We start from the raw sequence: 26,094 nt of genomic DNA, 5'->3' as shown, positions 1-26,094 counted from the left end.
ATATCAATTTTGACTGTCCCTGAATCCGTTTTGACTAGTTTCGGTGTGATATCTGTACGTATATACGTTTATACTATGTATCTCACATAACTCAAAAACAATTAGCCGTAGGATGTTGAAATTTTGGATTTAGGACTGTTGTAACATCTAGTTGTGCACAGACTGTACCAAAAAAGCCAAAATCCAAAAAAAATTGGATTTTGAACTTTTTCTTAACCGCATTAATAAGCCCTTATTGAGAGCTTTTCAGCGGTATTTATTTTCATCGGTTCCTGAGTTATAGCCAAATAAAATTTTAATTAATGAAATGTTTGGATCTTAGAAGGGGAAGGCACATTGGTTCTAATCCGACTTCATCTCCTTTTTTTAACTTTTTTTTTTATTTGAATGTATTGATATATTAATAATATTATTAACCTCTGATGTAAAAAAAATCTTTACAATAAATAATATTTCAATAATAACAAAATAAAAAAAAATCAGGAGTTATTAATGAAATAAAAAATATGTACTTTTCATTTTAGAAAAATATGTATGTGTAATTTAATAGTTGTACAAGGAAGTCATGTGATGTCCACATCAGATTGTTTTTAACTTTGTTTTTCCCCACTTACTATCAACTTTAACTTTTTCCTTCATCAAAAAATATGATCACCTTGACTTTACCCTTGCTGCATGCATTTTTGCTTTTTTAGTGGTGATGAGAAGTTTTATCACCAGTAGGAGCTTTGTTGTCGTCTGGGTTATAAGAGAACATCCAAGACTCATCAATGGTTATCACATTATGCAAAAAGTGTGTTCCTTGTAGTGAGTCAACAATTCTTTGCAGATGAATACAAGGTACTCTTATTTGATCAGGTGTTAAGAGTCGTGGAACTTTGTTGGGTTCTGCATATTTGTATTATTATTCACATCTGCTCATTCAGCATATGTGTGCACTGCTTTTTGAGATGTGTAGAGTTTCCCAACTGACTCATACGAATATGACAATCTTCTTGAATTAAATTACTGTGTTTACCATAATCTGTCTTTACTCAGTGTGGTTGGTCAACTGTCTTTCACTGTACTTTCCACATTCTCTTGTCCAGCCAAAAATGCATCACACCAAAGAAAACATGTATATGGCACACTTTGAATCCTTACATCAACATTTTGTACATTTCAGAAGCTGAATTTTTTTTTTTAATGGACATTGGTTTTTTTAAAAACTGAATCCCATGACACTGATTGATAGTTTTTGCCATGATGGGCAATTACCACCTAACACACTTTATATGAACAATCACTGAAACCCACTGACTGACTACAATAATAAACTTGAAATTGACATGGAAAGTAGATAAATCTGGCTACTTGTGTTCATATAGAACTACCACTTTGCACGGTTTAAATGTTCCTTTGAAGATCAGTTAGTTTTTGGACCACCCATGTGCATGTCCACCCATGACCACCCACGGTTTACTGCCTGTATGTTATTACTATCTTGCCCTATTTTGGTCTGTGGTAGCTGGGTATTAATAATTCCCTCCCAATTTGGTATACCCTTTTTTCTATTTCCTCATTGAGTTTAAATAATTGAATTGGTTTGTCGTTTATGTTGTATCAGGATTTTGCTGAACAGTTTGTATTTCTTTAGGAATAAGACTACAAACTGTTTTGTTTGCTAATTCCAAATACCACATATTTTTAACAAAGGGTTGAATTTTTTTAAAATGTTTCACTGTTCTCAGGTGATTTTTCATAACCGTTTAGCAGTCTATTAAAATATATATTATCAGGTTTTTAAGCTTATTTATCTTATGAACCCTCATACTATCTATGAGGGGTCATTCATAACAGTTACATTACCTTATATTTAGAAAAATTTATATATTATTTTTATCATTATCTTCAATCTTGTGCCCTTCAGAATTTCTTTCCAGTTTAACAAATTACATTTGATCTCTATAAAATTAATATGTATGACATATATCATCCACAAAAGACATGAAGCTGAGCTTATTATTCTTGTACAAAACATTTTTGTTATGTTAGGGATTCTTCTCAAATACTTGCTGTAAGCCATTTTGTTCCATTAACAGTTCTCAAAAATAAAAAATTTACTTAAGAAGGTCATAGACAAATATGTTGTTTAACTTCTGTGCTATAAAAATGTTATTCATTCATAAAATCCTGTTACACGTTTGAATGATTGAATGGTATATAACTTAGATATTTTTTCATAAATAATATACAAAATATGAACAAGGCTTGTTTTTAAAATGAGGTATGGTTTGAAATAAAACAAAACTGAAAAATGTGAACAAACCTTATTACTTATGCATAAAGACATTTATTTACTACTGTTCTATGTAGCTGCCTTTAACTTCAATACATTTCTCATAGCATTTCACTTATTCATTCCCTCTTCAAGAAATTCAATCAAAACTATTATTACTAGTAACTGATTATTGATAAAATTAGATTGAATTAGTTTTAGATATTGTTATTTAAATTTTTCATCCTGAAAACATATGGATATATGTTAATCATTTTCTCCTTGGTTTGAAGTCTAGCTTCCTAATCTCCCTTTCACTTATGGCCTGTAAATTCTCATTAGGGTTGAGATCACCCAAGGTTCCTTATTGATCTAACTAGTGGATATTATTGTCATCAAAGATACAAGTAATACTGATCAGTAATATGAGTAATAAAGGGACTTTTACTCCATCCTAATATTTCATGTAAGATTGTTGAATTAATAATTGTATAAATATTTGATGTTAATAAAAACTAATATTTCAGAAATTGTGTAACTGTCCACTTTATTAAAGAATTGGAGGATTGTATCTCGCTTTCAAATCAAATAAGTGTAAATGAAGTGCTGCAAAAAACGTGTTTAAGATCCATCTAAGAAATAAAATCAAATGCTCACAATTAAAAATTACTCATTACATAGTTAAAACCAAATGCACTGACTACAATAATCAAACAGATCTAATAAATAACTTTCAAAACATTGCATACTTAACTAACTTCTCATTGGATTATAATAGACAGACAGATATGTGGAAGAACAGTTGTTTATAAAATATTCAACAAAATTGGCTTTGCAAAGCGCAATGCAACTAATTTCCTATTGTGCAATGTTTCTATTTGCTCGACGTTATACTTGTAATTTGTGGTCATCTCGTAGGTAAATGAAACTGAAAAATATATTATCATTAAGTGTAATTTAATATATCTTGATTCTGAGAAGTTTTGGCTTGTATTTTTTTGGAACTTGTTGCACGTACAGCCATTACAAGTTTTATTTGTATTTACTTTTTAGTCATACAAAGTTTGTGTTATTTTATTTTGAAAATCAAAAGATCTTTGTTTTATATTTTGGCTTTACGTAAGTTTTAATGTCTAATATGAAGATTTGATTATTTTTGTTTTAGTTACGAGCTCTTTCTCATGTTCTTAAATGTAGAATTGAAGTGATTCAAGCATCTGGACCACCAGTTATATTGGGTGAGGAGTATCAAAATAGTAGTAAACATATTATATTGACGTACCATCGTCATATGTATGGTCTTGGGGAGCATTATAATTCTGTGCAGCCTTATTGTGAAGAAGAGAATGGTACAGATGACACTACTACTACTACTACTACTCCTACTACTCCTACGTCTAATTCATAGCATAGCTTAAATACTATATGTTAAAAATGAAAAGAAAATGCGATATAAGCGACATATTATGTATGTATATTCAATTCAGTAATAATATTAATTATAATATGAACTAAATGATGATATGAAGATAATAATTATTATAATATAATAATTATAGTAATAATATTAATTAATTTTAATAATAGTAGATTGCAGAATTTAGTGAACAATTATTGTGTTGTAGAGTAAATTTTAATTAATTTAGTAATAGATATTAAATCAGTTTATTCATAGCATTTATAGATCGTCTGATGAGTGATTTTTCTGTTTTAAAATTAATTATTACTGTTATTATTGAATAATTAAACTGAACCAGTGCTGTATAGAATCTTAATATGCTTTCATGTTGTAGGTAACTGATCTATCATCACAATGACCAAATCAAATAATTATTATCACAAATTAGCATTTTTTCTACAATATATTATTTACCTTTCCCTTTCATGATTGTATGAGCTATCGGTTTTCAACAGATTGCTCCTCATGTGGTAATATTGTGTGGATGAAAATTCAACTATGAGTTTTTCATTGGTTTGTTGTGATAATAAATAGAGCAGATTGGATGTATTTCATTTGAATTATTGATGCCCCATTTGAATATTTATTAGACTAAGATAATCATTCTCAACTCAACATTATCAACTATGCCTTCCTGCAATACCCAGAATGAGGTGGGTATAACACAGCTGTTAACTCTTTCATTACCTCTTTCATTAGTCCCAAAAAAAATAATTATTTCTCAAAAAAAAAAAAATTGAAATAGAGTAGCCTCTTCTTAAGGGGGAAGTATACATTAAAAATACTAGAAAAAAATTTCATCAAAAAATTTTTTTGGCTCTACTTTTTTCTCTGAAATTTCTTGAAAACTTATATATTTATTTTTTTCTATGTTACCTCTAAGAAAATGGAAAATTTAATGATAAACTTACACATTATAAGTGCTTGACTGGAGAGGAATCTTGGTATTTTTATAACAGAATGCAAACACATGGTAAAATTCTTGGGAAACAAAAAGAAAATACAAAAACGACGATCAGTTTTTTTTATTTATTAAAACGAACAACAATCACATTAGGTTTGCAATGTAATAAGTTTAAAAAAAAGTAAAAATAAAAAAAAGTATTTCAAGGTTTCGATTTTGTATGTTTTTATTACACAGTTTTACTCAAATTGTCTTCTGTTCATTTCCTTATTTATCAGTCAAATATAGCATCTAACTAACCAATTTTTCTAAAGCTTTGTACAAAGAAAAGCGTTCGATGATATTGTGTGAATGTAAAAGAAAATTAGACCTAGGGTTTCTCCAGAAAATATTACTTGGAATAACTTTTAAAACCTTTTCTCTCCTCTCCCTCTACCGGAGCATCTTATGCATGATCTTTGCTGAAAAGTATACCGTTGTTTTATATTATCATCTGAACCTTTTAGATGATTAGTCTGTGAATTACAAAAAAAAAACCTGCACTTTCTTCAGTTAAGTATGCAACTTTTTGTGTGGTCTGCAATAGAAGCTTAAAACTTTTATCGGTCTGTAGTATCAGTTGTGTTGAGAAACACTGCTCTAAAACATTATTGTATGCAATAAAATGACCTCTCCACGCAATAATCCTGTACCTAGCAATGATCTGAAAAAGCGCATAGTAAATAACTAAGAGTGATTTAGTAGACAACTTTTTTCAGTTTTACACAATTAATAAGTACTTTATTTTTTTGTCTTTTTTATTTTTAACTCCCATCTGAAATTACAATCTTTTGTCATTACTACTAATTATTTACATTTTTCTACTCTATTTGTTGGTCTTTAACATGAATATTTAAATTTACAGGTATACTGTTTTCATAAATACTAAAAGCCATGAATGTAGTCTTTGTCTATGTTAAGAGATAATTGTTTAAAGCTTAACCGATCATTTTGCTTTACTTTAAGTTTGATTCATGTTATTTTGAGGTGTTGACCAATTCTGGTCTGTGCCAATTATAATCATCAGCATATGAAAAAATGTACTCTCGCTCTAGTAATTCTAAAATGATTGATATACATTTGTAATAACAGCAAAGGTCCAAATATAGATAGAGCCTGTGGAATGCCAGTTATGTCTAGTGTGGAATTGTTGCTTTACTGAATTTGTCAACTGTTTTCTAATTGTAAAATAAATTATCAATTTAAGTTCATGACCTCTTATTCCGTAACATGTAATTTTTCTAATAGTAATTTATGATTAACGCCTTAATGGTTTCATTTTTTAATGGAAAACATTATTATTATGCCCCCCAAAATATTTTCATTAAAACCTTTGTCATTACACCTATTTTTTTCTTCATATTTATGTTCTTTGTGTTTAATTAGAAGGAATTGACTCATTTTACATATTTTTGCTATCTTTCAATGTAAAATTAAAATAATATGTACTACTTACTCAACAGATGATGTTGAATAAAAGTTTATAAAATAGTTTATACAACACATTTTATTACTAACACATTAGATTAGATAATACACAGAAGTTACTATATAAATCTACCACTAGTAATAAACAAAAGCTTATTTTTAAAATTTAATTTTTATATTTCTTCTTGTTATGAAAATGTTTTAAACATGGCGCGCAGCACATGGTCAAGACTTCACATTCTTGGCAGTAGTAATGAAATTCTTTTCTTGTTTGCATAACAGACAATACATCTTCTAGTAGATGCGGCCCCTTTTTTGTGGCTGTAATGTACTCTGGGAAATGTCATTCAAAGAGTCAAAGTGGATCATCTTATGGATCATGCTTATCTCTTTTGGGAGAAATCTTATTGTGGATTTCAACAATTTTCTTTATCAAGGCCTCCCAGAATTAAAGGGGAGTATTCTTGCCACCACATTTTTTATGCACAACATGAGCACTGGGAACTGTGATGTTTAAAAGGTGGTGGAACTGTTGTTTGTATTACCACATTTTTTATGCTTTCTTTGAAGTGGATGTGCACTCAATGTCTGATCCATTTGGTCAACTCCACCGATAAAAAAGTTATAATCGTTAACAATATTTAAAACCATTGACTTTTCCTTTTTGTAGTTCAGCAAAATCTAATTTATAAACAGTTGTCAAGCACAAGACATCATGTTTATCATGCCATTTCAATAACATCATAAACCCCTTAACATAATCATCTAAATAGATGTTAAATGTATATTTTGTTTTATTTACTTTCCGTATTACACATTGCATGAACTTCATTTTTATTTAGTTTTTACTGCATTTCTTTTGGAATACCAAGCCTGTTTATTTTGAAAGTGCCCATTAAGTTAGTTTTATGCTTACTCAGAGCAAAAGCAAGTTCTGGACTGCGGTAATATTTGTCAGTATAATCACAATAACCTTTGTCTAACAAGTTGTTTCTAAAAGAATCATGACAATATTTGTGATATATCCATACATCGGGCTTTTTAAAATTTCTGTATTTCCACATAAACTATAAAATTATAAATATGCCCAGTTTCTGATTGAAAGGACGTAAGGTTTAATGCCAAAACAAGCTTTTTTTTATTCTGATAAATTGATTGAAGTTTAGTCTACCTTTTCAGAGTAGTAAACTTTCATCAACCGTTGTGTTTTTGTCAGGTGGGTACATTTCACTAAATTTGTTTAAAAGATAGTTAGTTAGTAATGGGTTTTATTTTGTGAAGTTTTCTATTTTTTGAGTGTGATATCATTGTCAGAAAAATGGAGAAACGTGAAAGAAGTTTGATGACCCTGTTGTGGGACAAAATTTTCCCAAACCCTGGCATAGAAAAAAGTGGATTTTTCACATAATAATTACTGTCTATTTGTTGCCAAATAATGCTTGACAGTATGTAAACAGCTAGAAATAAAAACATCTCACCTTCATCAGTTTTTCACTGGTGAAACCTTGAAAACTGTTTTAATATTAAGGGTGTTAACTTCCATGTCATTCATATGACCGACACACGTTTGTTATTGTTTGATAGGTTATAAAAATCATACAAAAATGTCAAAACCATATATTTATATAAATATTTGAAGTTGAATAAAAAAAATTATCTACTACCTTAAAAAACCCAAATAACCTATTTTCAAACTGTTGTGAATGGAAAATAAATGATAAATAACCAGTTTATCTGGAAATACCAGAATTGAATTTACTTCCTCTGAATAGTATAGAACATGCATGCACCTGGCATGGCAGGTCGGCCCCTCCGGTTCTGGATCTTTACTTTTTTTTCTTGCCTGCCTCTAATTCCCCACGGGAGAGACACGGTCTGGCTATGCCGCCCCCCGCAAGGAAACCGGGTCTCTGTCTTAATGCCTGCCTCAAACTGGTAGTGCCAGCCCCGGAAAGCACCGAAGCACCCCCGAGAGCCGACACCCCAGCCAGGACTCGGTCTTTTCTTATTCCCAGTCCTATTCTCCCCAGGAGTTCCCATCCCTTCACCGGAACCCACCTACCTGAGCATGCAGATCCTCCGGGGTGGGACTGTCCTACCCTCCCTGTCTACTATTTAGTATTCTAGACGTTGCTCATCAGCTTCCTTGGTTTGGATGACATAATAAACAAAGTTGGCAAACCGGTCCCAGTTATTCCTATCCTGTAATAGCCAGTCAATCAAATTATCTGGTGTTGAGTTGTTAACTGTTATCATCCGCCTCTGTTGTACCCATCTGCTACAAAAAAAAACTGTATGCTCGGTGTCATCTTCATCTTCGCAATACATGCACTGAGCTGTTGGTCTCTTCCCGATCTTGTTTAAATATCTGCCAAACGACCCATGACCAGACATAATTTGGGTCATGTGATACCCTAAACTTCCTTTGCTCCTGCCTAACCAGTCAGCCAGATTAGGTATTAATCGTTTAGTCCATATTCCCTTCTGGGTACGTGTCCACTCGATTTGCCAATCGTTCCTTACTATGGCCTCAGCCTCTGGTCTGGACACCCCTGCTGCTCGAAGACTTCGGTTTTTAAGTAACAGCTCTATTGGCGGCGTCTCTGCCAGGACACATAATGCTTCGTAGGATATCGTACGATATCCAGCTACCACTCTGAGAAGGGTGGTTCTTTGCACCGCTCTTAATTTGTTTACATTTCTCTGTGTGTTCGTCGCAGCTCCCCATACTGGGGCCGCGTACAACATTGAGGACAGCATTGCCGACGTAATTAGCCTCCTAGGCTCTAACTTCGGAACCTTATGATTACTGAACAAACCCCTGAGTGCCTTGATTGTGGGTGTTACTTTGTTACATATCATTTCCATGATGGCTGAATCTTAGGCTGTTATCCATCATAACTCCTAGATATTTGGTTTTTCCTACTTGCTGTATACGTTCTCCTCTCATTATCACATTTACTTCTCTTACAATTCTTTTCCCAGAAAATAGAATACACCTGGATTTTGCTGTGGAAACTTGGAGTTTATTATTCTCTAATCATTCATCAACAATTTGTGAAGCCAGATTGGCCTTATCCTCAAGCTGTTGAATTTCTCTACTCTCGACCAAAACGGCAACAGCATTCGCGTAGCCAACTATTATAACTCCTTCTGGATAACGGAGTGTAAATATCTCGTCATAAAAGACATTCCACAATAGAGGTCCTAGTACCGAACCCTGTGGAACTCCTCCATACGTTTGGTACACAGTAGTGCCCTTAACCGCATTTACCTCTGTATATCGCTCATGTAAGTAGTGGTTAACCTGATTTATCAAATATTTACTGATATTTATTTTAATCAAGGCGTTTATGAGCCGGCCATGGGACCGACCCAAAAGCATTTTTAATATCCAACTGGATCATTAGTGGAAGCTTCCTGGTTCTCCACGTTCCTCCTCTGGTGGTGGGCGCCCATTCTGTTACTCTTTAGATAGCGTGCGTTGTAGAGTGTCCCATCCTAAATCCATATTGCTCCTGATGGAGACATTTCTTTTCTTCGAGTTCTTCCATAACCTGCCAGCAATCAGCCTTTCTGCCACCTTCCCCATATTGTTTATTAAACTGATGGGTCTAAATTCATTTTGCTCTAAATTAGTACCTGGTTTAGGTATGAAGACTGTTCTTGCCTTCTTCCAGCAGGCCGGAAATATACAGTGTTGTAGTCCATAACTTGCTATATCCACTACCTCCCAAGGTATTACTTCAGCCAGACCCTTTATCACTGACACGGGGATCCCGTCAGGACCCGGGCTGTTTTTATTATTCAGTTTTTTAATAGCGCTTAAAACTTCTTGGGTAAACCTACCTCGCTCACAATTAATAGTCTCGCGATTTTCGCTTTCTTCTCTTGGAAATAGTGTTCTGATAAGCTGTCCTGCTTTCTCTCTATTAACTATTGGGAGTTGTCTACCCAGTCGTTTACCTATAATTTGAAATGCTTTCCCCAAGGGTCGTCATCTAACTCGGAACATAGTTCTCGCCATTTTCTACGCTTTGCTTGTTTAATGAGGTAGTTTAATCTTTTCCTTGCTGTTCTGTATCTTTCTGTAGCTCTGTTAGTTTCATCTGTAATTTCTCCATGTATCCTTAGTCGCTGCACCCTCCTCTTGCACCTCTGCATTTCGTCCCTTTGCTCGGCAATTTCTCCATTCCATCAATATACTGAATGGTGTCTAACAGGCTACACCTAATTTAATCAGACTCCACCTAATTATAGGCTTATAAAAATATTCGTTAAAATGAATATTCTTTTTTGCTTAGGGAAAAAATATCACTTAAAAATAATTTATGGAAGAAAATAATTTTAAAATATGTAAATTATATATGTTTATTGATAAAAAGATTCGGCTGAATTAAATTCAACTGATTGCTCCAAATCTTTTTGTATACATTATTACTACCTGATCTTTATAAATGTATTGTAAATTTTTTCTTATTTTTTTTTAATATTTTGGTGTAAACTAACTGTATTAATATGGCATTTAAACATTTTACTGTACTCATGATATAGTAATTGTTTGAAGCGGTTTTAATTTAGATGAACAAAAGCACAGACGTTTGTCATATTTATGATAGGCATTGGCAAACTAGTTAGACAATGCTTTAATAACAAATATTAAACTTAATTTATTATGTAGTTTTTTATTATAGTAATTTTAAAAAATAGATTTTTATATTTAAAATGGATAGTGACTTATCAGACGCTCTATACATTATTTTAAATTATCTTTTAAAGCTTCATTATTTTAAATAGGGAAACATCAAATCCTATTCAGTTAATTTTTTACTACGCAGTAATAGTGTAATCTATTTATTTTGTATCAAGTTGCATTATAGGGTGCTATGAATGTTCTAAAAAGTGAATCTGTAGTATTCTTTGCTCACTTTTCTCTGTTATATATCTCTTTCAACACAAGGATTAATTAATTAAATTAATGTAATTATTATGGTGAGATCAATGTATAGTTTCTATTTTGTTTGCTGTAGAAGCAAATTATAAAATTTCAGTCTTCTGTAATCTAGCCCTTTTTATATTTATGTTAAGATGTTACCCCAAAATGGTTTTATAATCTTATAATTAATTTTCAGGATATACATCTTCTCAAAAAAATTTTAATGCTTGGTTCTGATTTGGCTAAAAAAAAAAAAATTATAAATGTTTAACCCGATTAATCATAGTTGAATTTTAAATATTTATTCTTATGAGAAATAAAAAAACGATCTTTCTCTAATCTGATTTTGGTTTTATCATACTTTTTTATTATTTTATTATATCGCTTTACAATATGTACAGTAATTTTTTTAATCATTAATAAGTGAAAAATAAATCACATGTATATTGTACAGTTTTTTTTTGTTTTTACTGAAACAGTTCATTATAATCTCTGTGATAAAATTAATCATTTAGTAACTTATGTTAACCTATATATGCCCAAATTAATTGTTTGTTTTCGATTTTTATATATTTTGTTGTTCCTTACAATAGTATGTATTATAATGTAATGACTATTTTTCATTTCAGATAATAGTTTCATTTCATAATATTGCAGAAAGCATGGTTTTATATAAAAATAATCAAGCTTATAATAGAAAATACTACTTTAATAAGTTACATAAAAAATAAGAAATTTTTAATATAAAAATTGAATTTATCTTGAGATCATAAAAATTGTTTTAAAGATAATATCAGAAATATAAACAGATAATGATTTATTTAAAAAAGTAATAACTGATTAAATTAAAGATTTTTAAAAGATTATTTCATTTTAGTCTTATTAGTCTAAATCAGTTACAATTGAAGAGTGAAATTTTTCAAAACACTTGACGTGGTACCAGCCTACGTTACACTTGTCTACATTTCACTTGAGGTTTCCTTCATATTATTATATGGTCTCTTCTGTCAAGTCGAACTTCATTAGGGACACATTTCTTTATTGCTTTAGATGTTCTGCCTATCACTATACTTTTTTTACAAGAGTACATGCCGAGATATGCTTAAACAATTTATCTTATAAAAACTTATGAAGTCAAGAGAGCTTGGTTCCTAGCCACATATTAATTTATACAGCTGATAGGCATTGTTCGTACTGGCATTTAATGTGAATACAACAAGTTGTCAGTACCACTTCTTCATTCTAATCAAAATAAATTCTGTATGCCGAAACATTGATCAAACCAATCAACTTTTCCCATAAATGTATTATATTGAACAGTGTATGATAACTGTTTTACAGCAACCTTTTTCCTTTCCTTATTATTTTAGTATTTGTTTGTGCCCACAGTGTGCAATCCACTTTTACTTGATGCTAATGTAACATGTTATTAACATTATACTGAATGAACAATTGTTATGCTGCTGATGGAATCTGTAATATATTCACCTTGCTTCAAAATTTTAAATTCCATACATTTTCTCAGTTAGGTTAATTCTAATAGTATCAGTGCCATAGTGCCCTTTATTTTTTTTAGCTCATCTAGTAATTTTAATGATTTAAAAAAATTATCAAAGAATATACAACAACCATTACCTGGTAACTTTTCAACCAAATTCAAAACTACAGAACCTCCAGCTCCAACATCTGGATTAGTGTTGCCAGTGGAAGCTCCCTGATAGGGCTAAGCTTGTACTAGATATCTAAGACAAGTGCACAGTGATCATAACTTAAAACTGAATGCAGTAGGTTTGTCTGGCATATTTTGTAAGTGCTACGGTTTCCAAAATATGAAACCGTAGATTCATGTAAATTAACATATTCATTGCCAGGAAAATATTTCATCCATTTTTTATTTGTTAATTTCCACAGACATATTTTTGTGAATTTGCCCTCAACATCCAGGTTGTCGTTGTCATTTAAATGAAAGTATCTGAGTAATTCCTCAAACCTATTTCTGGTAATAGCATTAGCTTACATCATTATGATGAGTGTCATGCCAGTATCCCTGTATAGTCGATTTCTGGACATTAGTTATAACCACTAAGCAATAAAATGGCACTAACTTTTTTCATCAGAAGCCAGTGTAAAATAATGTTTATATGTTTAAAGTATATATTATGGATTGTCTCAAAATTAGACCGGTTTTTCAGAGTCCCAGAATAATTCAAAAAAAGCTGAATAGGAGACAAATCTTCATTTAAAAAATCGGATCTTGTCCATTCTCGCCCTTTCTTTGAAGAAATATCAATTTCTTCTCTGGTCCAGTGTCAGTACTTAGAAAATCAGTATTCAAATTAATTGGATCAGCTAATTTAAGAATGGTGAAATTCTGTGTCTTCACCGGTGATTACAATATCTTTTATGCCAGCTGGAGTAATTCTTTTCTCATGAACTTCGTGCCGATGCACAAAGTTAGTTTCCAGTTAGATGGTTGATGTCTGGACATTCATCATCTCCACTGTTTTCATCACTAAGGAGATAATTTTCAGGTGTTGTAATATATATGTCAGTAGAAGGAAATTGTTGGTCATCACTCAGAACTCCAGTGATTTCCTCTAATGTATATCTGTAATCAACAGAAACAATATTCCAATTATTAGCTAATGAAATATGTATGTATTTTTTTATACTACTATTTTGACATAGATTTTTAATATAATTCTTGTTTTTATAGATTTCTAGTAATTTTGTCGTTTACTAAGTACCATTTTGATATGGCAGTTGTATAGCTGGTAAATATAATTTTACAAAAAAACACATTTAGTGAAAATATATACATTCTATATGAAACAGTTCAAGTCACAGACTCATAAATAGGAAAAAGAATAATAAAATATGGTTCTATTGATACTGACTAAATGACTTTAGCCCGCTAATAGAGTGAATAATTATAGTGCAGATATGCGTTAGTAAAAAACCTGTACCATCCTTTGCCCCAGATATTAATTAGAAGATTACAGATATATGTACTACCATAACAAAATAACTTCAAATGTACAGTACAAATCATATCATTTGTAAGTAATTAAATGTGAATTAAAACAAAAAATCAAATCATTATATTTGTAATCTTACCTTTCATTTTAAGGCATCATGATCAAAATAAGAGCTTGCACTTCAACAGACCATGACCCAACAAATATGCAACTGACTGGCTATTGTTGCCAAATGCAGTTCCAGAGGAGAGCCAACTGAAACAGTTAACAATAAAATATTTCTCTTTACATAAAAAATTGCTTAAATTTGAAAGTCCCCCTAAAATAGGGCATTGGGCATATATGGGTTAACATTTAATTTTTTAATACAAAAATAGCCTTATGACTAGTTTTATGTTGCTTACAATAAATTAAAGTTTCTAAATAACAAATATTCACACTGACCCTTAAGTTCAAATATTTTTTTAATGTTTCATGACTTTTTATAATACACCATTTTACTCTCCATCTAGTATTTTATCCAATATATAACATCATTTATGTACACATATTGTGAGTTTTGTGAGGGTCAGTGATGTGTTAAATGGCATAATCTAAAGTGAGGTAAAAGTTTATCATTCATTTAAGAATGACAAACATTTTGATGTATGGTCACAGCCTTTTCATAATAGTATGAGCAGCAATTGGTAAGGTGTCAGAATGCATTGAAGATAATCAAGATATGGTTTCAGAAATAAATTAAGACATGCCAACAAACTTTTCAAAACCGGAATGAAAAGACCGAGAAAGATGTGCTAAAATCTTATGTAATATGATTGTAGTGACAATTTTGATCTAAAAAAACTTTTTATGATTAGATATGAGAAAGAAAACAAAGAGGTAGAGTTGATCATGATGTCTGGAGGTATGAAAAAAGTATTTGCTGGGTTAAAGAAAGTAAAAGATAAAATTCTTGAACAATTTTCTGTAATGCAGTAGATGATCTGCAGTGTTATGAAGAAATTTATAAAAAGTAAAAGGTTTACAGCAAAGGAGCTCATATTATGTTTATCAACTGTCCATAAGAGACATTGCGATTATAGTTGAAAGGTGTAAAGCTGAAGTTATGATCGACTGCATATACTTTCTGTCATTACTTTCATGCTGTTATATATTGGATTATTTTCAGCTAATTCTTGAATCTATTATGCTCCTGTGCAATAATCTTAACTTTGTTCAGGACCTTTCCTTGTTTTATAGCTATGTCTCTTTTAGTCTTGCCACACTGCACACTCAAAGTCTCTCTTTTCCTAATCATCTTCGGTCTTGCCTCCATGATCACCTAGTCCTTCTAAAACTTTTGTTCTTGTCTCATGACTATATAGATATTTTTGGAGCCTTTTTCTATACCAATGTTATAGACATTTCAGTTTGAAAAGCTGATCTCTAATTTTATAAACCCATTACTCCTATTAAATATCTCATCTCATTTAATATCGGTCAAACTTTCAATTTTATACGTTGGATAGGACTCTTTTCTTTTTTCTGCTTTTTCTGATAATCATGTTACTTGGATGGAAGTAGGCTTTACTAGCTCTCATAACACCGTTATTAATTTCACTGTCTCACTTCCAGTCGAATGAAATTACAGTACCTAGATACTCAAATCTGATGACTTGTTCCGGTACTATACCACCTCATTCAGTATTTACATGCTTTATTATTGCTCGTAATGACAATTAGCTTTTTTATTATTTAATTAAATAAATTCGTACTTGTAGTTTAACAAGTTTTTAATGCAATTATTCATATTTTTATTTATTAAAAATAAGTAGTTTAGTTAGTTGTTCATAAAAGAAATTACAGTGTAAATAAATATAGTCCATTATTCGGAATGTGGTGTTTGTAATGTGATACATGATGTAATATTCAGCTGTTTGAAGTATCAGATCGTGAAGTAAAAAGGATTGTGTCCCCACTTGCATAAAATGCATGAAACTTGTGATAGAGTATATATCTACATACTATGATAATTATATTTGGTATTTCAACTAGTTTAACTGCTCATAGTTTTTTTTTAATAACACTTATAATTTTTTATAGTAGGTTTTCATCAATTAAACTTGAAAATATGAGGTTTATTAGTCTCAATAAATATTTTGTAAACGTACTTTTCTTTTTAGAGATTTATCAGAGTGTAAAAGCACTTAATTATCTCATTTTGATAGAGATTTCAGAATAAATGTAATGCAACATCATAAAAACCATATAACGTCCTGAAAAAACTGAATTGAACAAAATTTGCTATGCACCCTTTAACTCTAACTTAAGTGGCAGTAGTAATGTTTTGAACTGGTACCCCAATGGCCCCCATTTCATTCAATTTTGTAGAAGTTCTTTTATATTGATTTTAGTTATTCTGTTTATAAAAATAATTAGTAATATTAAATATAATTTAAAAAATGATTTCTTATTATTTATTGATAACTGTATAAATTTAATAACAAACGTGTATTGGAATTGAGGAATTTCATCAAAAAAGAATTTTGCAATGAGATGATATTCTGATCGACAACCCTTGTGTTGAAATATAAGTTTATTTTATTTTCTAGTAGAATTATCTCATTCCAAATGTAAGTTGTATCATAATCACTATTAGCATATAAATTCTTACTGTTGTTATCTGATACATCGCTTAAATACATTCAAAATTCTTTCCAGTTATTCGATGGAAAATCTTAATTGATACTTTGATCATCAATAAATTCAATTTATTCTATGTAAACATATTGTCAGTTTCTTTTAAAGATTTTTTATATATTTTATGAAGAAGAAAACATGTATTACAATTCAACTCACAAATACAACTCTGTACATAAAATACAGATTAGTTTGAACTATCAATCCCCTTTACTGTTACAGTTTAAAAATATCAATGTGTATGCATAATGTTATAGACATACCAATAATATATATTAATGTGTTAAGTTGAAACCAAAAAATAACAGAATATGCCACGGCATCTACTGATATTGTTCAGAACTAATAGTTTTGGAAATATTGTAGGTGTAAAACAAGTATTTGTTTCTCGTAACATTTCCATTTTGAACCTTCCTGTAGTAGTATCGGTAAAAAATCAAGAGTTACTGTTTACAAGATTAAAGTGAAAGATAAAGTTGAGCTTTTAGAACAATCTTTTCCATCACTGGAAAAATTGAAAAATGTAATTATAGCTTTATTACAATTAATTGTAAGTATATATCAAATTTTTTGTAATAATTCATTCACTGAACTCATAAAGGTTTCATTGAAGAATTGTGTTTGTCTAGCAAAGCACATTTCCATATATTGAATATGTCAACTAACATAATTGCAGATATTGGTCCCCTCAAGAGTTTACTTCACTTTAGTTGCATGTAACTTTTGATTTATGTATTTTTGTTTTGAAACCTTTGTGTTCATTACAGAATTATTACACACTTTACAGCATATGCAGATTTATGCTACAGTTATTCTTGTCGAATTCATCTGAAACCATTGATAAATTTGTTTCTTTATTTAACTTACATACATTTTTATAATGTCTAATAGTATCTGGAACGTTATAACAGTGACATAAACCTTCCATGTGGTGATGGAAATGAAATCTTTTACACTCATCCGTTCTTCAGTTATCACCTAACCTAACTCTTTATTATCGTAGCCCTTTGTTTCTTAATATAATTAATTGATTCAGTGAAGAATTTTTTTATCATTACTTTCTATTTTGTTAAAATTTGTTTATTATGTACTATCTCCAATAAGAAGCTACTTTTTCAAAAAGCATCGATCTTTTACATACCCTGTGCGTAGTACTGATCTATAAAGAAACCTTTATTCATGAGAACCTGATCCATTACTATTATTATTCCGTGAAGTATTGATTTATAAGAACTTTTATTTCTTCATTTGGATTTTCATTTTCCCTACTTCAAACTCTTTTATTTTTACTTATTATTTATTGTTCACATTTTTGGTTCTATTTTTGTAAAGCTATAAAAAAAATAGTCTTTAACAAAAACAATAAAATTGAACACCATAAAAAACGAGAAACGGTTCCAATCTTACTTTACTTTTTCGTGTCCGAGCGATGAGACATTAAAACCTTTGCGACCAGTATTGTGCCACCAAAACACCAGAAGCATTTCCTTGCCACAGATCTTCTAGTGTGCATTTGGTTGGGCAGAGGGTGCATTTTAGGAGATGTTCAGAGTTTTGAATCTCACCGCACTCGCAGTTCAGGTCGTTAGGCTCTATTTGACGCCATCTAGCGCGGTTAAGTCTGGTTGGTGCAACCCCAGTTCAAAGCCGGTTTAAAGTCACCCACGTTTGCCAGTCCAGGTCATGTCCTGGAGGTGTTGTTATATGAGCTCTATTTGGGAACCATGGAGGGGCTTGATAGATGTAGAGTTAAAAAATCCCTTTCTCGATTTTTGTCTCTGAGGGGGTGGTCGCTCCATCTGGTACATTGTATGTTGTGTATCGAAAGATTGTCTGAACCGTTCAATGTACTCGGCTTCAGCTCGACGTATTCCAGGTTCTTCCATGCCTGCCGCTCGGTGCAACTTTTCAATAGGAGTGGGTTTCATACATCCCGTTATTAAACGACAGGTCTCGTTCAGCGCTATATCAACCTTTTTGGTGTGTGTTGATCTGTTCCACACAGGACATGCATATTTGCCTGTTGAATAGCACAAAGCTCTAGCTATCGTCGACAGGGCGGTTGGCTTAGCACCCCATTTACTGCTTCAGAGTTTCCTCAGGAGATTGTTCCTCGTATTTACTTTCAATATTGTGCTTTGACAGTGAGCCCTATACGTAAGTGATCTGTCTAATATAACTCCAAGGCACTTTGATGCTTCTGAGTGTTCCAGCTGCTGATCGTTCCATATAACATTCAATCGTCTTTTTGCTTCCCTGGTTTTCAGATGGTACGCACATACAATTGTTTTCGCTGGATTTGGTTTTAAGGAGTTTGTTTTATAATACTCAGTTAAACCGTTTAGGGCTGCGGTTAGTCTCTTCTCAACTTGTGGAAAAGTTCGATCTTGAACAGCTGTTGGGTAAAGTTAATTAAAAAACACAGCTCGTATTTGCCAAAAGAAATTTGACTTTAATTGAGAAAGAAAACAACTGAACTTAAGTTAAATTATAACCTTAAAAACTAAAAAGAAATTATGAAATTGACATAATTTAATGATACTTAAAATATCAGCTGAATCAACATATGAACAATGATGTTAAATGCAAAAATACATGAATATACATTTTTTAAATACACAATTTAACAAAGCCTGAAAACAAGAGAACATAAAAACACCTTATTTTCAAATTAGATACTTAAAACATAACATCAATAGAAAGTGGAACTGGAAAAACAATAGCACTACTAACATATACTGTAATATGAAAATTAGCAGTGAACAGATGTGATTAGCTTAGAAAAAATAAATTACAATAAATCTTAATTAGCACTGGCCTTTTCTGAATTAAGAGCATCAACAAACTTAACGTTAAATAATTAATACATGTAATTCTAGTTTAACGTAGAAAAAGGACACAATAATATTCTAGTACAACAAGAGTTAATTACAATAATCCAATTGAAATTAATATACATATAAATAGAGTTCCTTTGCTAGTAAGCTTTCTTGAAAAATATAAATTACCAAGTCCTAAAACAAAATTGCACATCAGGAACAAATTGTTTTAGGTTAATTTTAGAGCAGTAATGAACACAGTTCATGAATAGAAATGGATTAATCTCGGCGATTAACAAGATATAAGATTAAATTGTAGAATTAATTATCATAACTACAGAATTGAAATTAATAAAGCACGTGAAATAGGTTGCAGCTGAACAATGACACAACCTTATATAAGTAACCTGTCGTGACTGTACTTAAGTGAATAAATGGTTTTTTAAATTAAACATGAAATTGAAATGCGTAATGTATGATGAACGGAATGTTCCACAAATATAAATGATAAAATAACTGTTTAACGTAATAAATGATGAAAATTAAACTTGCCTGTAGTACACCAATATTAGTGAACGACGAACTTGTAAATGAAGGTAAAACGAATACATACAGTAAATTCCTGGGTGTAGTCTGCCGTGGTGTATCAGGAATACAGTGGTGAGAGTGTGGCTTCGAGGTTGAGCAAGACTGGGCGTCTGAAATGTGTAGCAACGAGTTTGAAGAAATTCTGCTTCGCTGAAATTGTGATAAGAAGCTGGAGAAAATTCGGCGTCAACAGAATTGACAGCTTGTAGTAATTGAAGCACTTTCAGGAAAAACAAAATATAGTGAATTTGAAGAATAACTGGTCTATTCTGGACTACGTTGTACGAAGTAAAGAAGTGAAGTGAGTTCGTAGGTCAACACACCAAGAAAGTCTATTCTGGACAGCAACTGTACGAAGAGAGAGAGAAGACAGAGTCCTGAGTCAGCACACTACGAAAGTCTAATCTGGACTGCGTCGTACGAGAGGAAAAGAGAACGATCCGCAAATGGTGAGAGTCAAATTTGAACTGCAACTGTAAGAGACAGAGAAAAGACTGAGTCCTGGGTCCGCACACTACAAAAGTCTGGTCTGGACTGAAGAAAATGATGGCGTGAAGAGTAGAGGGGGAAACAAAGAAGGCAATAAACTGACGAGAGTGTGTGTGTTGACAACAAGAGCTAGTGTGCTGGTGTTGGTAAGACAAAGAAAATTAGCATAGACGGGAAGTTTGGGTAAGAAACAACATATCGAAAAATTAATATTATAAGCAAACAGACCATTAAAAGAGTTATGTAAAACTGATAAAAATACTGAAATACGAACAAGTACAGGAAATGATCGCAGACAAAGAAATGTATATTTCTAGGAACTTGACAATATTAAAATGAGCTAACAAAAAACAGTTAAAAATTAACGTGGTTAAATAGAAATTGCTTTTATGAAACATTGCGACCACAGCAGATAAGATAAAGACAAAAAACATTATTGAAAATAAAAATAACTTTACGCCAAATGGTGTAAACAACAGCCAAGGCAAGGTCGTCCGCATACAGGAAATGCTCGGCCTCGGGGAAGATAGGTTGATCGTTGGTATACAGGTTGAAAAGTAAGGGTGATAGCACCCCCCGATAAGTCGACATATGCAACGCCTGTGATGAGTTTCTCCTGAAAGCCCTGTTCAATGTGCTCTGTCAGCTTTAAAACTTGACCTGTACAGTTTTTGCCCGGTCTAAACCCAGCTTGTTGAGGAATAAGTATTTGTTCAATAACTGGTTGAATGCGTTCCAGAATCATTCTCTTGTATAGCTTGTACATGTGACTGAGAAGTGATATAGGTCTGTAACTGCTGGGTTCTTCAGGAGCTTTGCCCGGCTTGAGAAGTGCGACCACCTTGGATTTCCTCCATAGTTTCGGAATAGTGTATTTAATAGCACAGTTGTTAAAGAGTTTAAAGACCCAGCTCTTGGTTATGTCTCCGAAATGTTTTATTTGCTTTGTACAAATATCATCCTCTCCTGCGGCCTTCCCAATCTTCAATCCACTCACACATTTCTCCAGTTCTTGCATTGTGAAAGGAGTGTTGAACATGCTACTAGTTGTTGGTATTATGGTACTCTTTTGCCGCTTAAAATTTGCATGTTGGGTCTTCCCATTCAGAAGAAGTTGATGTGCTATTTGGTTGGAGGTTATCTGGCTAGATGGAGTTAAAAACTTTCCTATCCCCATTGAGCTTCTTTATCAAGTTCCAAGCCACTTTACTACTATGTGTCATATCCATCCTTTCTAGGGTCTCTATCCACTTTCTTTGTCTCTCTTTACCCATCGACTGGATCAGGGTTTCTCCACATGCGATTGTTTCCTCGCTGAAAGGGTCCTAGTCAAAAAGCTGCTTGTATCTGATCAGTACATGCTGGCTGTCCTTTGATAAACCAGGTATGTAGTTTTTTCTGCATCCTCTTGGAATATGCTTACGGGAAATTTCCCTTAGGATGTTAACAAAGGTTTCATAATTTTGAGGTGTCGGCTCAAGATCAGTAACAGCTATATCCAATTCAGAGGAAAATTGCTCCCAGTCTGCTTTTTTAAAGTTAAATCTCCTTTTGAATGGAATTTCAGTAGTTTTAATGGCTGAGTAGACGCTTATTCCAACAGGCCTGTGCTGCGATCTCGGGATATGGTCATATACCGCCTTGGCACAACTTCCCCCAACACATGCGCTAGCAAAACACAGATCAGGGTTATACCCTCTTCGCCATCTTTTACTATAAAAAGAATTTGGGAGTTTTGGATCATGGACCAGACTCAGCTGATTCTCCTCTGCCCACTCCTCAACTAATTCTCCGTTCAGGTCTGTTTCCGTATATCCCCATGATAAACTATGGCTGTTAAAATCCCCTAATATCAGCTGAATTCTTTGTGAAAAAAAATTCTTAGGTGGGAGGAAACTGAAAGGCTTTCCTGGTGGCTTGTAAACGGATGTTACAGTGCAGTTTGTTAGTTCAATTGTGAGTATTTCAATATCGTTATCATTGGTAAAAGAGGTTGACTTTAGAGTCAAGTCTTCTCTGGTAAAAATAGCACTGCCGTACTTCGAACTTGGCACTTCAACTGCCAGTGTCATTCCATGGATTTGTGGTCTATTTCTCGTCAGGTCCCCGTGTGTTTCTTGTACGCACAATATGTCACAATAAGTATTTTTACATAGAAGAGCAAGAAGCTCTTCCTTGTCTTTTGTGATTCCCTCAATATTAACTGAGATGGTCGTCAAAAATGGCACTGAAAAGTGCCTTTTTATTGGACTGGGTTGCATTGTCTCTATGCTCGGTGGTGAAAGGATCCGCCGTCAAGAGTTAACACTTGACGTTGCCCAGGGTACGCCTGATTGCTATTTGTTTGCGTGTATAATTGCAATCTACGTGGAGGTCCTTTCAGGTACCCCACGGTTCCAATGATTATAAATTTAACAATGAATAAAATAGCGTAACCGAAACTAGACTTAACATTTACTGACTTACCCATCTTGCAGTCTATATTACTGATGTACATCAACATCAGTCTTCCTTGTATTGTAATAATGTTCTTCGTTATTTTAAAATATCCTGTAAATAAATAAACTACTATTTGAAAAATGTGACAATTTTTTATAGATACCTTTTTATGTAGTTATTATCTCTGTTAAAGTTTTTAGTTGCTAAAATTTAATATGACTCCACAGCCACGTTTCTTAATTTAAGTAAATTGTAATATAAGAATATATTATTAATAAGAATATAAAGAATTTATTAGTAATTTAGCCTGTTGGCAATTTAGCTTATGTCATATCCTTCAATTTTCAATATGCTACTTCTCTGATATATTTTTAGTGTTGTAGAATTGGATGCAGTTTACCATCTTGATTTTTCTTTCATGTGTATCTATATTGCTACTTAGAGTTTACAGTTTTTGTAGTTTTGTTAATTTGTTGCTACCTTGTAATGTAAACTACCTTTCTAGTCATTTTTTAAATTATACATATATATTTTTTTTTTACTTTATTTATTTTTGTTAAGGGTGTTTCAAATGTGATATTTGTAATATAATATGATTCATATATTATTATGTGATCGATAATGCGTCCAGTTATGTATGTGTATATATATATATGTGCTGAATAAACATACATATTTAATGTAAATATATATAAACATACATATATATTTGTATATGTTTATATTTAAAGGTCATTTTTGTTTAGCATGAGATTTTTGTACGCTGTTGAAATTATTTATGAATAATAATAATAATACAAATAATAGTAGCTATTCCTTTTTTTTTTGTAAAGTAAAAATCAAATGTTTATTTTTATGAAATTCTTTTGTGAGTATTTTTTTTATTGATATTAATATAATGCATGAATTTTGCCACTTAAAGATATAACAATAATAGTATTATAATGTAATTATTTATTATTAAAATATTATTTTCATTAACAGCTTTGTTAAATCACATTAATAACAATAATATTTAAATGTACATTGTGATATTACTACTGTTATTATTTTTTATTATTATTATTGCATTCATTGAAATGTTTCTGTAAGTTTTACCGATTCTATACTGTAAAAACATATGTACAAACCTTTCAAAATATCTTAACTATATTATAAGAGTTATAATAATTATTGCAATAAAATTAGTGTTGTGGCAGCAATGGGATCTGTTTTTTTTCTTGTTGAAAAAAAATTTTTTTCCTTCCTATATATTTGGTGTTTCAGGAAGCTTCTGCCATATTTTTTAGGTGTATCCCTCTTATAAAATAAAAAAAAAGCTTCATAAAAAGATAAGTTTGGTAACATTTTGTTTTTGAGTTACGGCTAGTGAAAGATTTCTACTCCCAACGTCAAATAATGCTATACTAAAATTCTATGGATACAAATGACCAAGCCAGAGAAGAGATTTTTATATATATTAGGGGTAGCTAAAATGTAATGTAACACTGAAACACAATGGGAGAACAAAATGTTGCACAAAGCGACAGGTTATAGTTTCATTCCCCTACTACTAACATTCCAAAACTCAGTGCATACCCTCTCATTTTCTGTCAATCACCATTGTTGTGCAGTTGAGTATGCCTGTTATGTGAATACATCTAAAACAAGGTGCAGTAGTTGGAATTTTTAATGACTGAAATAATGAGTGCTAGTGACATTCATCATCATCTAAGAACTGTTTACAGTGATGAAAAACGACAGAGCAAGGAATATTAACACTATGGTCTCGCAAAAAAAAAAAATTAAAATACAATTTTCTACAAAAAAAATTCTCTTAACAATATTCTGGGATTACAAAATTATATATACGGCTGTCTGCCTAGAAGCTGAGTTGACTGTAAATTCTATCTATTAGAGACGTTAAAATAGCCTAGGAGATATGTGTGTCATGTATATGACAATCTACAGAGCTAATAATTCTGCAACATGATAATGCCAGGTCACATGCATTGTGTGAAACCACCAAGGCTCTTGTAAAGTAGAAATTTGAACCTATTCCCACCCTCCATACTTACCAGATTCAGTGCCTTGAAACTTTTACGCCATTCAGCAATTTAAGAGGGATATTAAGGGTTTTGATTTCACCATGGTTCTTATTTTTTCCTTTAGTTCATATTGAACTGAAGATTTCAGTGAGATTGTGGTTCAAGGAAAGACCAGCAGTATTCTTGACTGGCAGAGTGAGAAAACATTGAGAAAAATTTTGTAGGTGTAAAAGGTAAAGTAGTTGTTAATCTGGGAAAATAAAATAAACGAGAGTTATTTTTTTTCAAGATCCGATCGGTCCCAAAATAAAAACCCGCGCAAAAACGGATGAACCTTTGCGCGTATGTGTTGTGCAGCATCTCTAGTATATCCTTCAATCACGCCGCGTCACTTTGTTTAGTTCTGAACACGCAGCTAGCACGTAAACATGTCTACAACAATAGCATCTCCCACCAAGTGTGAAGTGCATGCGGTAATTCGATTTCTTCAGGCTGAGGGGTGCAGCTGCAATTCATCGACGAATAAGAAATGTGCACGGTGAAACTTCAATGAGTGACAGCAAAGTGTGACAATGGTGCGGGAACTTTAAAGCAGAATGTACAGATGCTCATGATGCAGGCGGTCAGGGAAGGAAGCAAGTGTCAACCGATGATATCATTGAGCGAGTGGATGAGGCAATTCGAGAAAATCGTCGGTTCAAAATTTCTGTATTGTGTGATTTTGTTTTTCTGAAATTTCAAGGTCATTTCTCTACACCATTGTGAGTGAGAGACTTCAGTACCGCAAACTGTGTGCATAGAAACATGGCTGAAAACATAGGCGGCTCTGTTCTATGACAAGGGTATTGGAAAGTTGGTACCGCTCTATGACAAATCTCTAAATCGGAGTGGCAGCTATGTAGAGAAATAGCATAACTATGTAAGTACTTGTTACAAATAAAAATTTTTTTTTTTCATTGTGGTTTTAATTTCATGACCAATCGGATCTTGAAAAAAAATAACCCTCGTACTTTTATGCTTTATTTGTTTCATTTGCAAGTTAAGAATTCCCA

At 32.1% G+C, this 26,094-nt stretch overlaps 1 protein-coding gene across 3 annotated transcripts in view; it reads left to right on the top strand.

Annotated features, from left to right (window-relative positions):
- LOC142319246 (deubiquitinase OTUD6B) overlaps positions 1-24,217 on the top strand; it is a 38,220-nt gene extending 14,003 nt beyond the window's left edge. For 2 of the 3 annotated variants that reach the window (XM_075356294.1, XM_075356292.1), the window contains exons 5-6: positions 3,423-3,725; positions 11,653-24,217. In XM_075356294.1, the coding sequence (XP_075212409.1) occupies positions 3,423-3,665 (243 nt within the window). In that variant the 3' untranslated portion in view covers positions 3,666-3,725; positions 11,653-24,217. Of the gene's footprint in view, positions 1-3,422; positions 3,726-11,219; positions 11,472-11,652 lie in introns of those variants that run through there. The other variant, XM_075356293.1, reaches the window with a different exon arrangement.
- Positions 24,218-26,094: the final 1,877 nt, after the last annotated feature.

This window comes from Lycorma delicatula, chromosome 2 (assembly GCF_047948215.1).
Source record: "Lycorma delicatula isolate Av1 chromosome 2, ASM4794821v1, whole genome shotgun sequence".
NCBI lineage: Eukaryota > Metazoa > Arthropoda > Insecta > Hemiptera > Fulgoridae > Lycorma > Lycorma delicatula.
The sequence above is the reverse complement of the archived record's forward strand: the minus strand, read 5'-3'. Positions and strand labels throughout refer to the sequence as shown.